The 12,846-nt window shown below is 46.7% G+C and overlaps 1 protein-coding gene across 1 annotated transcript in view; it reads right to left on the reverse strand.

The window, feature by feature from the left end:
• Window positions 1–6,429: 6,429 nt before the first annotated feature.
• Window positions 6,430–12,846, reverse strand: part of LOC142563428 (hemocyte protein-glutamine gamma-glutamyltransferase-like) — a 28,564-nt gene continuing 22,147 nt past the window's right edge. The window contains exons 12-15 of the mRNA XM_075673986.1: window positions 12,139–12,426; window positions 9,410–9,570; window positions 8,863–8,999; window positions 6,430–7,307 (exon numbers count right to left, since the gene is read on the reverse strand). Of these exons, the coding sequence (XP_075530101.1) occupies window positions 7,103–7,307; window positions 8,863–8,999; window positions 9,410–9,570; window positions 12,139–12,426 (791 nt within the window). The 3' untranslated portion in view covers window positions 6,430–7,102. The remainder of the gene's footprint in view (window positions 7,308–8,862; window positions 9,000–9,409; window positions 9,571–12,138; window positions 12,427–12,846) is intronic.

Raw genomic sequence — 12,846 nt, forward strand, 5'->3', positions numbered from 1 at the left:
TCTCCTGTCAAGACTGCAAACGATATACTTTTAAAAATCTGCAACGATGAAGGCCGGCTGAAATGAGACACAAGGATTACGTCCACGTGAGCCAACATCGCGAGAATGTCGTGGCTGCGGATAACGAGAGATTCTATGAAATCGTCTCGTGCCGGGGACGCGCTGGACACACGCACCTCATCCAGTTTTCTTCTTCTCAGTGAGGAGTTTGTATGACGAGAAAGTTCATTTACATTAAGCGGCCTGCATATTTTAATGTCGTGTCTCCACCCGCCACTGTGGCCCAGATGGCTGTAGCATTCTGCAGCTGAGGTCACAAGTTCGATTCCAGGAGGCGTCAGCGTCAGCAAGCCTCTAGGAGGCGTTTCGATGGAGCGAGGGCAAAATAATGCTCGTATGCACAGCACAGCACGTTAAGGCAACCCACGTGGTCAAAATTAATCGGGGTCATAAAGAGCGCGAAGCACAATCTCGCCATAGGGCCCAATTTTTTTGTACGTTTAGCACCATCATGATGACGACTGCGACATGATTAAGAAATATTGTCATTTGTATTCACGTCAGAAAGTCACGCTCACTACAGCCAAATGTAGCAGATCCAACTAACTAACTAACTAACTAACTAACTAACTAACTAACTAACTAACTAACTAACTAACTAACTAACTAACTAACTAACTAACTAACTAACTAACTAACTAACTTTAATTCAAGTAATTTTGTTTGCACAAGCTAAGGAAACATTGTTTCACTTCACTGAAAATTGCGTTTCCTTTCTTTCAGCTTTGTCAAAATCATCTTCCTTTACTGTGCTCCTACCTCCCATCACGCGCGCGCGCACGCACGCACGCACGCACGCACGCACGCACGCACGCACGCACGCACGCACGCACAGACACACACACACACACACACACACACACACACACACACACACACACACACACACACACACACACACGCACGCACGCACGCACGCACGCACGCACGCACACACACACACGCACGCACGCACGCACGCACGCACGCACGCACACACACACGCACGCACGCACGCACGCACACAACACACACACACATACACACACGCACGCACACACACACACACACACACAAACAGACACTTCCCCCCCATCCTGAATTACTTTTATTAAGGCTAACCTTCGCCCACGCACAATAAACATTATTGCGTAATTCTGCTGAGCAGCGGTGCCCTGCTTCAAACGGTGACATCTTTATGCACCGTCGTGTTCCGTGAGCCGCGTGCGTTCTGGCTGTCAGGTGTCTGAACCGTAAACATTAGTAGGACCTATTGTCCGTGGAGCTCTGCGAGGTCGGTTTTTATCTTTTTTCTTTACACGCCCTCGCACACAAAATTCTGCTCGGATACTGTCGATGCAGCGCCGTTCGCCGTGGCGAAGAAGAGTTCTACACAACTTATGTGTAGCTGCCGTAGCTAGCGTCCTCGATGGGTAAGTGTCGGCAGGGATTCAACCGAGTTCCCCATTAGTAAATACACTGCTGCGATGTCCATAAGCTGAAATCAGGACGCCAATCTTACTGTACCAAACCTGTAATGCTAATCGTGCTATATTATCGACCTCAAATTGTTCTTGTTACTAAACTGACGACAGTCTTCAAAATATTCGATATGGCACAAGCTAAACGACCACATCTGATTTGAGTTCTTTGGACTGTAACAGCACTACTTGCAAGACAGGGCTTGGGAACCTCCCGAACACCACGTTTTTTTTTTTCACGTTCTTTTTTTGCCACAAGAATACTTCGTTGCGTGTGCAGGTGCATGTGAACGCGAGTTAAAGACGAGTTCGGCATCTACGCATTTCTTGACACTATCAAGCCTAGCTTAGAACTCTCATTTTGCTAAGCCTAATAAACTTTTAAATTTTACGGTACCGTTCAAAGCACCATCTGAGGCTCGCGCCTTACCAACAGTGTTACAGCGCATTCATGACGCCTTCATGCAATCTCTACTTTCGCTTATTTTGCATGTTAGCTGCAGCCTGTTCGCTCTCGTACATAAACGATTTTTCAGCACCATTTAAGCAGTACTCTTTCAGCTTGGTGCCTGTGTGTGCTACGCGAATAGTTTCAAGCTTACTTTACGAATCAGGACCCGTATTCAGAAAGCTCTTGCGCTAGAATTGTTCGTAAGAGTAAGTGCCAGCCAATCCTAACGCCGGAGATATTGAGAGATGGCGACCGGCAATGAGAAGGAGCACATACGAGAGAAAATATTCGTGAATTTAGCCCCAGGAGTCGAATTCACAAAGCTTTTCGTTCGTAAGTAACCTTTGCCATAAGTCAAAGCTGCTTTCGCTAATGATATGTCCAGCGTTAGTACTGGCTGACATTTGCTTTTGCGAAAAAATTTTTGCGTAACAGCTTTTTGTGGATTCGGGCACAGTTCCTGCGCACAACCTGAATTCCCGAATTGACTAGTTAGTTAACTGATCTTTGTTGTTGGCGCATCAGCCACCCTGCGTACTTCTGTCTACTTTAGGGCTTGGTTGCAAACATGTGTATAAATTAAATGTACATCCAGCCGTTAAACACGTTGGGCACGTACTTAACTCATTCGTAATCGAATTCGTCTTCAACCAGGAATAAATTAAATTGTTGCGTTTTACGTGCCAAAACCACGGTTTGTTTATGAGGCACACCGTAGTGGGGGACTCCGGAATAATTTGGACCACCAGGACTTCTTTAACCTGCACCTAACTCCAACTACACGGGTGTTTTCGCATTTCTCCCCCATCGAAATGCGGCCGCCGTGGCCGGTATTCGATCCCGCGACCTCGTGCTTAGCAGCCCAACACCGTAGCCACCAGAAATAAAAGGCGGTACGATGCTTTATATTGCGTTGAGAATTAGGGAGGCCGCGAATGGTGTACATGTTGATCATGGTCAAGGAAACACAGGTGAAACCCAGTACAGCGGACCTGAGAAGTGTTGGTCTTCGGCAGTGGAGTTGCGCAGTTTTGACAAAGGCGCGGGAACACTGTAGTTCACTCGGGCAGTCTTAAGGCTCAGTCATTTTAAGTCAGTGATCTGGGCCCGCATTCAGAAATTCATCAACGCAAGTCGATCTGTGATTGGTCATCGCAGCAGTGGTCGTGTCGTTCGCAAGACGATCGCTATGGATGAATATAGCACACGAACGTCGACGAGTGAACAAGGGCTCTTGCGTAAGAGAATGTTTGTGAATGGAAGTTTTGACTTTTGATGAGGGACATACTCAAGAACAGTTAGAGCTAAAGAACAGTTAAAAAGAACAGTTAAAATTCCAGGCGAGTGCACCCCCATCTCTCCTGGATCCTAAACGGTTAGTGATAATAATTAAGGAGCAAGACGTTAGCACCGAAATGTAGCGTTGAGACGGGCAAAATTGCAGCAAAAAAACAAAAAACAAAAAATCAGTGCAGTTGCCACTCTTCCGAAACTTATTTTTTTATATTTTTATTTACATGTACCTTACAGGCCTTCGAGAAGGCATTGTGTAAGGGGGAAATACGGTAACATATTAGTATGGAATCGGGACAAAAAGAAAACATCAGTGTAATGAAAGGAATATTCACGCAACACGGAAAATTAATACGACATTAGCAAATGCAATATGTAGAGCAATAACAATAAACGGTAAACACAATAACATAATAGCATAATAACACTATAAACGTTTTTGCATGTATACAGTAGTAAGTGTAGTAAAGAATTAGGATCACTGAAATTCTTTTATTAAATTGCAGAAAAATGCAGGAAAGAAATTAAAAGAAGGCAAGACGTGTTAGACGGTTGAAACGGCATAGTGATCGATTAGAAGATTGCGAAACGTACTGTGTTTAGGTTGGCAAGCGATGTTATCTCATAGAGCGTTCCATAAACAGACGGCATGGGGCCAAGCTGAAAAATTAAAAGCGTGTGTGTTGCCATAAATTCGGGTGTAGCTGAACTGATTGTTCAGTCGTTGTGACGTCGAGGATGCTTTCTTCAGGTTTGATAAGGTTAGGCCTACTGTCTGAATGAATCTATGAAATAATAATAGAAGGGCGATATCACAGCGAGTAGTTAGTGGTTGAATATGAATATGAGCGTAAACTCAAGTGTTTGGCGAAAACTCGTCTCGTCGTAAATAATTAGAGTCAAAGGTAAAATTGGCGCTAATGCCAGACACATATTCGGTAATTTATTTATTTACTTTTAAGTGCGTTAATCACTGTTAATCGCTGCCGAGAAGTCGTTTGTTGGTCGCACAATTCCCAGATCGAGGCTCAAAAATAGGTAAGAAATTGACACAGGCTTAGGTAACCTTTGCATCGTCGACCAAAGCACTCAACTATACTACGTATGATTTTTTTTTTTACATTTCACTCAAACGCAAGTGAGGGAACACGTTCATATTTCACGGGCGCAGCACGTACATTTATTTGAATAAAGGCGGTAAATGTTTTATGGTCAATCTAAGAGACTACTACAACTTCTAGATACTTCATCTCTGCTAACACCTTTCGCAATTAAGACATCCAGAGAATGTTATTAATTTAGTGGCTCCGTGACTTTGAGAGAAACCTACATGTCCTGATTGATCCGTTTGCGATGCAACAAGAACGAGATGACAACTTCTTACTTCAAAGAACCTACGGCCTTAATATACTGGAAGCCACACCTCCCATTTATCAACCACGTTTAACTTGCCCATGAGAATGATTCAAAGCTTGCACTTTGAGCGCTACTCCGCCGAAATATTTAGGAATTAATTATGGTTATGTTCATTATTTTAAGATTTTAAAATGTTGCATATGTTATATGCAGCTCGTTGTCTCTCCATATGCCAAATTTTAATTAGAAATGCCTTTTAGTTTGCCCGTGTGAACGATTTAAGATGTGCACGTAGCCTAACGTTTTTCAACTTGATTCCCTCATACATCGCTACTTTGCTGAGAAGGAAAACAACTTCGTGCGCAGGTCTTCGTGATCATCCAATGTGGACCGGAGTCAACCGAGCGCCGGTCATGCAGTTCGTCGTTCTAGGACCTGTCGAGTTTGCTACAGATACCGGGCTCCCTGAGAGTGCACTAGAGTATCTTCAGTGTCGGTGGTCGTTTGGCCGCCCGGGCGTAGCCCGGGCGGCGAGGGCGGGGTGACGTGGGCCCTCCCTCATTCCTTGTGCAGTGAGTGCTCCACCACCATAGATAATTCCTGGTTACGCCAATGGCCGAGTTGATTATCCACTCTGAACTTTCTTTAGCGCTGACAGACACGGGCACTTGAAAAAAAAAAAACAAGGAAAAGCGAACAGGGTACGCGAAGAGCTAATTCTCCTTTTTCACGTGTGCGCGTCCGTTTGCGCTAAAACAAGTCCGTTCGTCAATATTAGCAATTCCCATGTCTCGGACACAAAATCGGGCCTGCACCCTACAGTTAGGGCGTTCGAAAGTTGCGTTTTCGGAGTGCAGTCGTGTTTTCTTGGGGAGCACAGGCAAAGCAGCTGAAGCTGCATTGACGCGACCCGCCGACTCCCGCGGACGAACACGATGGGGCTCAGGGCCGTCGAATCACGTCTTGCGCAAGGATGCCACCGTGGTCGAGCTGCCAGCGGCGCTACAGCTCAGCTCAAGTGGACGTTTCCACTGGCGGGGACGCTTTTCTTTGTTTGCGGTCAGGATGTTGGGTGGTCAACCGTGACCGTAATTACTGACGTGCTCATTGGACGTGCTCGTCATTGGCTGAAGACAATGACGAGCACGTCTTGCGAATGGAAGGCAGCTTATAAGGATAGTCTCCTTCTGCTAGTACAGCCGCGGGTGACAACGACGACTTTATTGTGCTCTCCACTTGGCCAGCGAGTGCAATGTAAGTACCGCACGAACTATTGTTACATGAAGCGAAACACGAAAGCGTGCAATTCAACGCGAGAGTGACGCCGAATGTACGGCCCTAATGAAACTTCTGATTTAAGAAGCAAAATAGTCCATAAAATGCTGACGTGTCTGTTGGCGCTGACAAAAGCGTGCTGGCCGGCGCGATGGCAATAACTCCGCTTGCAATGGCGATTTTTGAATTTTTGGATTTACGTTGTGTTTGTGCGCACCGTGCCTCTTCTGAGAACCTCGCACAGGAAGAGCGTCTCGAGCACCTCGATCAATTTGTGCGCATTCTGTCACACACCGTGCGTGACACCTTGTCACGAATGCTAGCCGCCGCTCTGTATACTAACAATGCGTGGCCTTGAGAACTCGTATGATTGTGACCACTTGCGCACAATGTGCACATTTTTTGCGCCTTTGTTCGCCAAGCTAAAAGCGAACGCAAATATTTTTCTTGACTGCGATTTGTGAATGATGAACCCTGTTATCTTCAAGACGTTTCTCATTAGCGCGGTATGTTTTTTTTTATATTCCATTCGGCCCCACCGAGAGCAGACACAACATTTTATGCGTCTGTAGAGCACTGTTAAATTTAGACGACAGTGCGAAAAAAAAAAAAAACATTCGCGATTTTTCAATGCACGCGGACGAAGATTCCGATCGATCTAGTATGTGTGGCCTACACCAGCGGTAGTTGATTTTACGTAGTGTTTCCAATCGTAATGCTCTGTTTGAGTTGTATTTTTTTTAATTTTTAGTTTGCTTCTGTATCAACAGATATGTTTGTTTTTGCAATAACCGACCGGAACGAGCTGTCGTCTCTACTATTTTGCAAATAACTCACCCATGCCATTGCTTTTGTCACTGCACAATCGTTCACGCACTTTTGCTCTATCGGCCTGCAGATCCCCACCAAGTGAAATAAAAAACAAAATCAGAAACGAATGAGCCCTTGCGCGAGCAACTATAGACTCCTCGATACCAAAATGTTTTTCTTTTTTTCACTTCCTTCAAGCTCTGTCGATGTTAGTTCGTTTCCTTTCTTCTTTTTCTCTCGTGAACCGACGAATAAAGAGGAGCCAGACGAAAAGCTTTTGGTCGCGTCATATATAGGACAAACGCGCGCGATTTATTGGCCATTACAAGACTCACATCTAACACACAACACCGTCTGGGTGTCCCGAGCGGAAGCGCGTCTCCGCCGACGATTACTCTCAGAGAAACCGTGGCAGCCATGCAGTTGCGTAATTCAGCGCGCCGCCGAACGTCGGTGCGGGCGACCCTTCGACCACCATCTGCACCGAACCCGGGATGTCGGACAGCTCTCGGCAGTTGAAGACGGCCACCACGCTGAGCGGTCCGGACTTCACGGGCACGATGGTCTCCCGGTATGCCCATTCTGCACGCGGTGCCACGTTCCTGCAAAGTTTTCGAGAGGCCGAGAAAGCATAGACGGTTTCGTTAGGTCCGCGTAAGCAGCACCTGCAGTGCGAGGACGCAGCTGGTGCACAGACAATCCGAACAAGACAATTGGTTCACACGAAGTGACCAGCAGTGAGCGAACACGAGAGGCCTCAGTCATCCGTTGTTTTCGTTCAATGTTGATCAGGCACTACGTAACGATTTTAAGCGCGAGGCTTAGGGCCACATAAATGGAAAGCTGCGCGGGCGGTATCCCCCAGTGAGTACGCAGAACGCTTGGCTTGTAGTGTTGGCATGTAACGCTGGCGCGTTGCAGTCTAGGGACCAAAGATGACGTGACAAAAACAAACATTTTTTCGCAGCCTACGAATGCAGCAGCTGGAAACGATGCGGGTACAACCCACGTCTTTGTGTTTGGCGAACGTAATGCACTGCCATAAGATATTTCAGTTCTTTTTTTTTTTTCTGGTACACTGGTCTCTATACTTCTGCTCCCGAGGGCACATGAACACGATACACACCCGCCGTGGTTGCTTAGTGGCTTTGCTATTGCGCTGCTAAGCATGAAGTCGCGGGATCAAATCCCGGTCATGGTGGCCGCATTTCGATAGATGCGAAATGCAGAAACACCCGTGTACTTAGATGTAGGTGCATGTTAAAAAACACCAGGTGGTCAAACTCGTTCTTTCCCCCTTTTTTTTTTCGCTCCTAGCTGTCTGCGGCCTTTCGGACCTTCTCGTTATAAGGACCAGTCAAGTTGCTTTTTTGTAGCAACGTTTTTCTTAATGACCTGGCACTTTGTACCACTTGTTTTGATGAATAAAGGCATTATTATTATTATTATTATTATTATTATTATTATTATTATTATTATTATTATTATTATTATTATTATTATTATTATTATCCGGAGTCCCCCTATACAGTGGGCCTCATAATCAGATCGTAGTTTTGGCACGTAAAACCCCATAATTAAAAAAAAAACACTATATACATGCAGATGGTGACAAGGAAGAGCCAACGCTGCGTGCTGATTCTTTAAATGTGGTTACGTTTGTTTTCTCCGACTCTTCCATAACCATTAGTTATAATATCAGTTTAAATGGAGGCACGTTGCGCGCCTTGCGGAACGATTGCTGTTATTAAGCAAACGCATTTTTTTTCTGCGCGTGCGTTTAAGGGCATTCCGCTGTGTTTCCTATCTCCTCGGCTCCCTGCAAACATGAACAGCCTGCGCACTCCCTGCGTACTCAAACTACGGTAACCTGCCTAACTTTATTTTGGACAATGCTTCAATTAATATCTATACGGCAACTAATGCATGCATTGCGCCAACCCTTGGATAAAAGAGAAAACAAAAACGTTCCTCGTAGTTGCCTTCATTGTTGATCTCAATTTTGCTGGATAAGTTTGCACGCCTCGAAAGAGTGTCGTCGCAAAAATGCTGACTGCATGAATTGACAACCCAGCGACACTGTGGCACTGCTTCGTTTGTGTGAACGTCCCACGTTGTCTCTTCTGCGCGTGTGCCTGAGCGTGCAGTTGAACTTACGGGACGGGAACGAATTGTGCGCTTGTGAAGCCAGTGCCTGCAACGGCCAAGGCGCAGTCCCGAAGGGGCACGTTCAGGGGATTTGTGAAGCGCATTACGAGTTTGCATGGATGGCCAACCTTCACTGGTCCGTCGACCTGAAAGAAATGGATGCGAATTTGCGGTGTTTTAGATTGAATTCTCGTACAGTGTGCTACATAGTTCACTGTGATTTCTTAAGATTGTGGAAATGTATATCTCGAAATAAGAAGGGATGCTAGTTAGCTTAGGTAGATGGAAAAATACATAGCTCAGCAAATACATCCCTATAGCCATTTGTAGACAGCCCTATATCCTCCGATGGCCACTCGACTGCCCGTTAGAAATTGCGTAGTGCATACTAGATTAACAATTTATTTCTCGACAGAACGAGGCCACCCTAAAATTGTCAAGTTTAAGTCAGGGACGTTATTTACCTTCACATTCATTTTCAACATATTCTAGCGCTCCAGTAATCAGCGACCATTCATGTAAGGAGAGATTTGCTGGTGTAAGCGCATACAAATACCTGCATGTCCAGCTTCGGCGTCGTGATAGTGAAGTCGTCCTCATCAGACAATCTTTCCCCTGTCTCCTTGACGTTTCCAAAGACGTATATCTTCACCATTGCGAAGTCCACCAGTTTATTGAGGTACTCCTCGGGCTGCACCGTCATTGTCAAAACCTCCTCTAGAAATCAAAATTAACTCGTTAGTCTCCCCACAATTGCTCTAAGGGCAACTCTGCGAGGCAGAAAAGGCCACTCCTTTACCCGCGTACAATTGACCATTTCGTTTTTTCTCTTTAGTTGCGAAATGCGCTCATTTCGTAAGCTTAAGCTCGCTATAATTTATTGCGCTTACAAGACGTCATACGGTTTAAAAAAGAAAAAGAAGAAGAAGGAGGAGGAAACGAGGCGCCACCAAGCGGAGTCGTACTACAATGTTTCTTGTGACACTGTGCGGACATTTAACCGCTTAAACTGATGCGAATGCTCCCTTCATTCCAGATTGGCCAGCAGTATCGCTAAAAAAAATGTTTTGCGATATAGTAAAGCGAAATATTGTTTGTACAAACAGAATTTTAGTTTGAGGAAGTGTTTCGCTCATGTTGAACGAAAACGAGCTGTGCAAAACGGCGATCACGCGAGCACGTTGGTCACGTGATAAAACAGGCGGCGTACGTCCTGTCAGTAGTTCTGCGCCTCTCGTTTTCCATGCATCACTTAAACGAACTTCAGGTCACCTCAACCAAGTTTGTCTGGAAGAAAGGCTTCCATTCGAGCGGCGTTCATGCAGAGGAACTTACTATCATAAAATCTCGTAAACGAGTGAACTCTGCTGATTAGACAACAGAGTCCACAACATCCTTCGGCACTGTTTGAGAGGCGAAGATTTTCCTAAAGGCACTCTAACACTTGCAGGAGGCGAAGTACAGGCCGAGCATTGGTTTTGCTGACGTGTGTCAACATTCGATATATATATAAAAAAAACGAAAAAAAAATACTTTGCTGAACGTTCGCGGGTTGCGAAGGCAACGTCTTTATCCTTAGTCAAGACGGGAGATGGACGAGCACACTGTGGTATAAAAGTTACATAAACAGGGATCAAGTGCCTCAGAAAGGGGCACTTTGCCCTGTTTATGCAACTGTAGTACCACGTCTTCGTCCATAAGTTACGTACGCTTCCTAAGGCCCTGAGGTGTCATTAATTTCAGCATTTAGAGCCATCTTTAAGATCCTGTTGTTAGCACACCTAAGGCAAAGGCTTCTGATAACGCTTTATTCCAGTGCGCGACCAGGCGCCACTCAGGAAATTATCGAAAAGGGCTTTTTCATTGTCGTGGGCTGGCGCCGGTAACCGCGGCATCAACGAGGCTCGCACGAGCACCGTATTTTCACGCCAATGACGCGACCGCGAAGATAACGCGGGGGTGGGGGGGGGGGGGGGTGACTTTCGGTCTCGAGGAAAAGAAAAAAAAAAACGATCTATATTACGATGATGGCGTGCAATGTTGCCGCTACGAAAAAGGAAAGGACGCGTAAAGGCGGCTGCCCGCAGGTCACATTATTCATCGTTACTGAGAGCTGCCGCTGCAAAATACAGTGAGCGGACGAGCGCATGCACAATGTACGCGTTGTCACCGCTGACGTCTTTGTCGCTTCCGGTGAGAACGGCGTCACCCTCCATGCCACCAAGGTTATTACAGGCAACACTTCAAGAGTGCCCGTGGCACAGTTGAACACGGCTTCGTACGCGGTAGCGATCGCGGTGGTGGCTAGTGGTTTACAGTTCACTGCGGTTTGAAGCGCCTGAAAAAAAAAAAAAAGGAATGCGTTATATTTGCGTCACGAAACCAAATATAACGCAAGTCGTATTTCGAGGCCGGCATTTTTTTTTTTTAAGAAGGGAAAACACTCGCGTTATATTCGTGCAAACGCAGTATTCTTGGAGTACTTCTGAGTGCTCCGTTTTGCCCACTGAAGGCTTCATTTCCATTAATTCAGTTTTTTTTTTTTTTGTCTCTTTAGGGACCCGGTGGCATTAACTAAAGCTAGTCTTCATGACACTGCACCGGCATCAATCCCATGACTCTTTTCCAGACATAGCGTTCGGTGTTAAGCCCGCCGTGGTTGCTCAGTAGCTATTGTTGGGCTTTTAACCACGAGGGCGAGGGGATCGTATCCCGGCCACGGCGGTCGCATTTCGATGGGCGCGAAATGGGAAACCACGCGTGTACCGTGCATTGGGGGCACGTTGAAGAACCCCAGGTGGTCCAAATTTCCGTAGTCCCCCACTTCATAACCAGATCGTGGTTTCGGCACGTAAAACCTCATAATTCTTTCTTTTTCGGGGGGGAGGGGGCGGGTGTTAAGTGCTTCAGAAAGTTCTGTTGCAGGTCGACCTTCCACACTGTGCGGCCAGTGCTCATGACGTGAAGTACTTGTGGAAAAGCTTGTTTCAGATAGCGTCGGCTGCTCCACGGCGCGGTGTGCGAAGATGAAAAAAAAAAAAGAAGGTGAGAGAAGAAGTCGGCTTCAGCTTCATCTCGTGCTCATGCCGCGTGGCCTTACGCTCCTCTCATCCTCTTCCTTCTACTCTACGCACGCCGCTCCGTGGAGCAGCCCACGCTGAGACAAGCCTTTCAAAAGTAGCTATCCAGCGAGATGAAATTATCGCAGGTGGCTGCGTGAAGTACAGGCGTGAACCGAGAGGGCAGACCGATAGAGGTGGCCCTCTTCCAGTGCGGAACTCCCACCTTGCTGCGGCCGGAGCACGAATGTGCCCATGCTGCGCTTGATGTTGTCCGCCAGGATTCCAGTGTAGTAGACGGACGAGGCGTAGAGCACTGTGTGGACGGTGCGCTGCTCCTGGCTCTCGTTGCGCATGATGACGGTCACGGTGAACGGCTTGCCGATCATGACGCTCTCGATGTCCTGCATCTTCAGCGAAACGTCCTGTTTCGACTCGATGGGCAGCTCGACCAGCGCGCCGAGCGCGCCCTGGCGCACCGCCTTCAGCACCGTCCTACGCTCTTCCTTCGTCCCTGCGAGCAATGTTTCGCCCGTCAACCGAGTCTGTCATCGGCGGCGCTCTTTAGTCGCAGCTTTAACTTGCGCGGGGCTCGAGTGCAAGAGAATCACCAGTGCGCAGCACTCGAGCTGTGCAACGTGCCCATGTTGCGCGATGGAAGCGCTCTGTGGTGTAATGAGCCGCCCAGTTTTAGCGGTTTTAACGACAGAGGTTAACAAACACGATAATGCGGATAAAATATTAACGAACTAGCGATTCTTGTATCACCCATGATAAGTTATCTCTAGAGAGTTACCGCAGTAATACTTCAGAAACGTTCCATTAGAATACAAGCCAATTGTATTCTTCCACATGTGGCATCACAAACTATGAAACCGTTTTGTCCAGATACAGATGCTCGGTGGGCTTGTTCAGTCGCTTATTTTTTCTCAGA

This window comes from Dermacentor variabilis, chromosome 1 (genome assembly GCF_050947875.1).
Source record: "Dermacentor variabilis isolate Ectoservices chromosome 1, ASM5094787v1, whole genome shotgun sequence".
In the NCBI taxonomy this organism is placed as follows: domain Eukaryota; kingdom Metazoa; phylum Arthropoda; class Arachnida; order Ixodida; family Ixodidae; genus Dermacentor; species Dermacentor variabilis.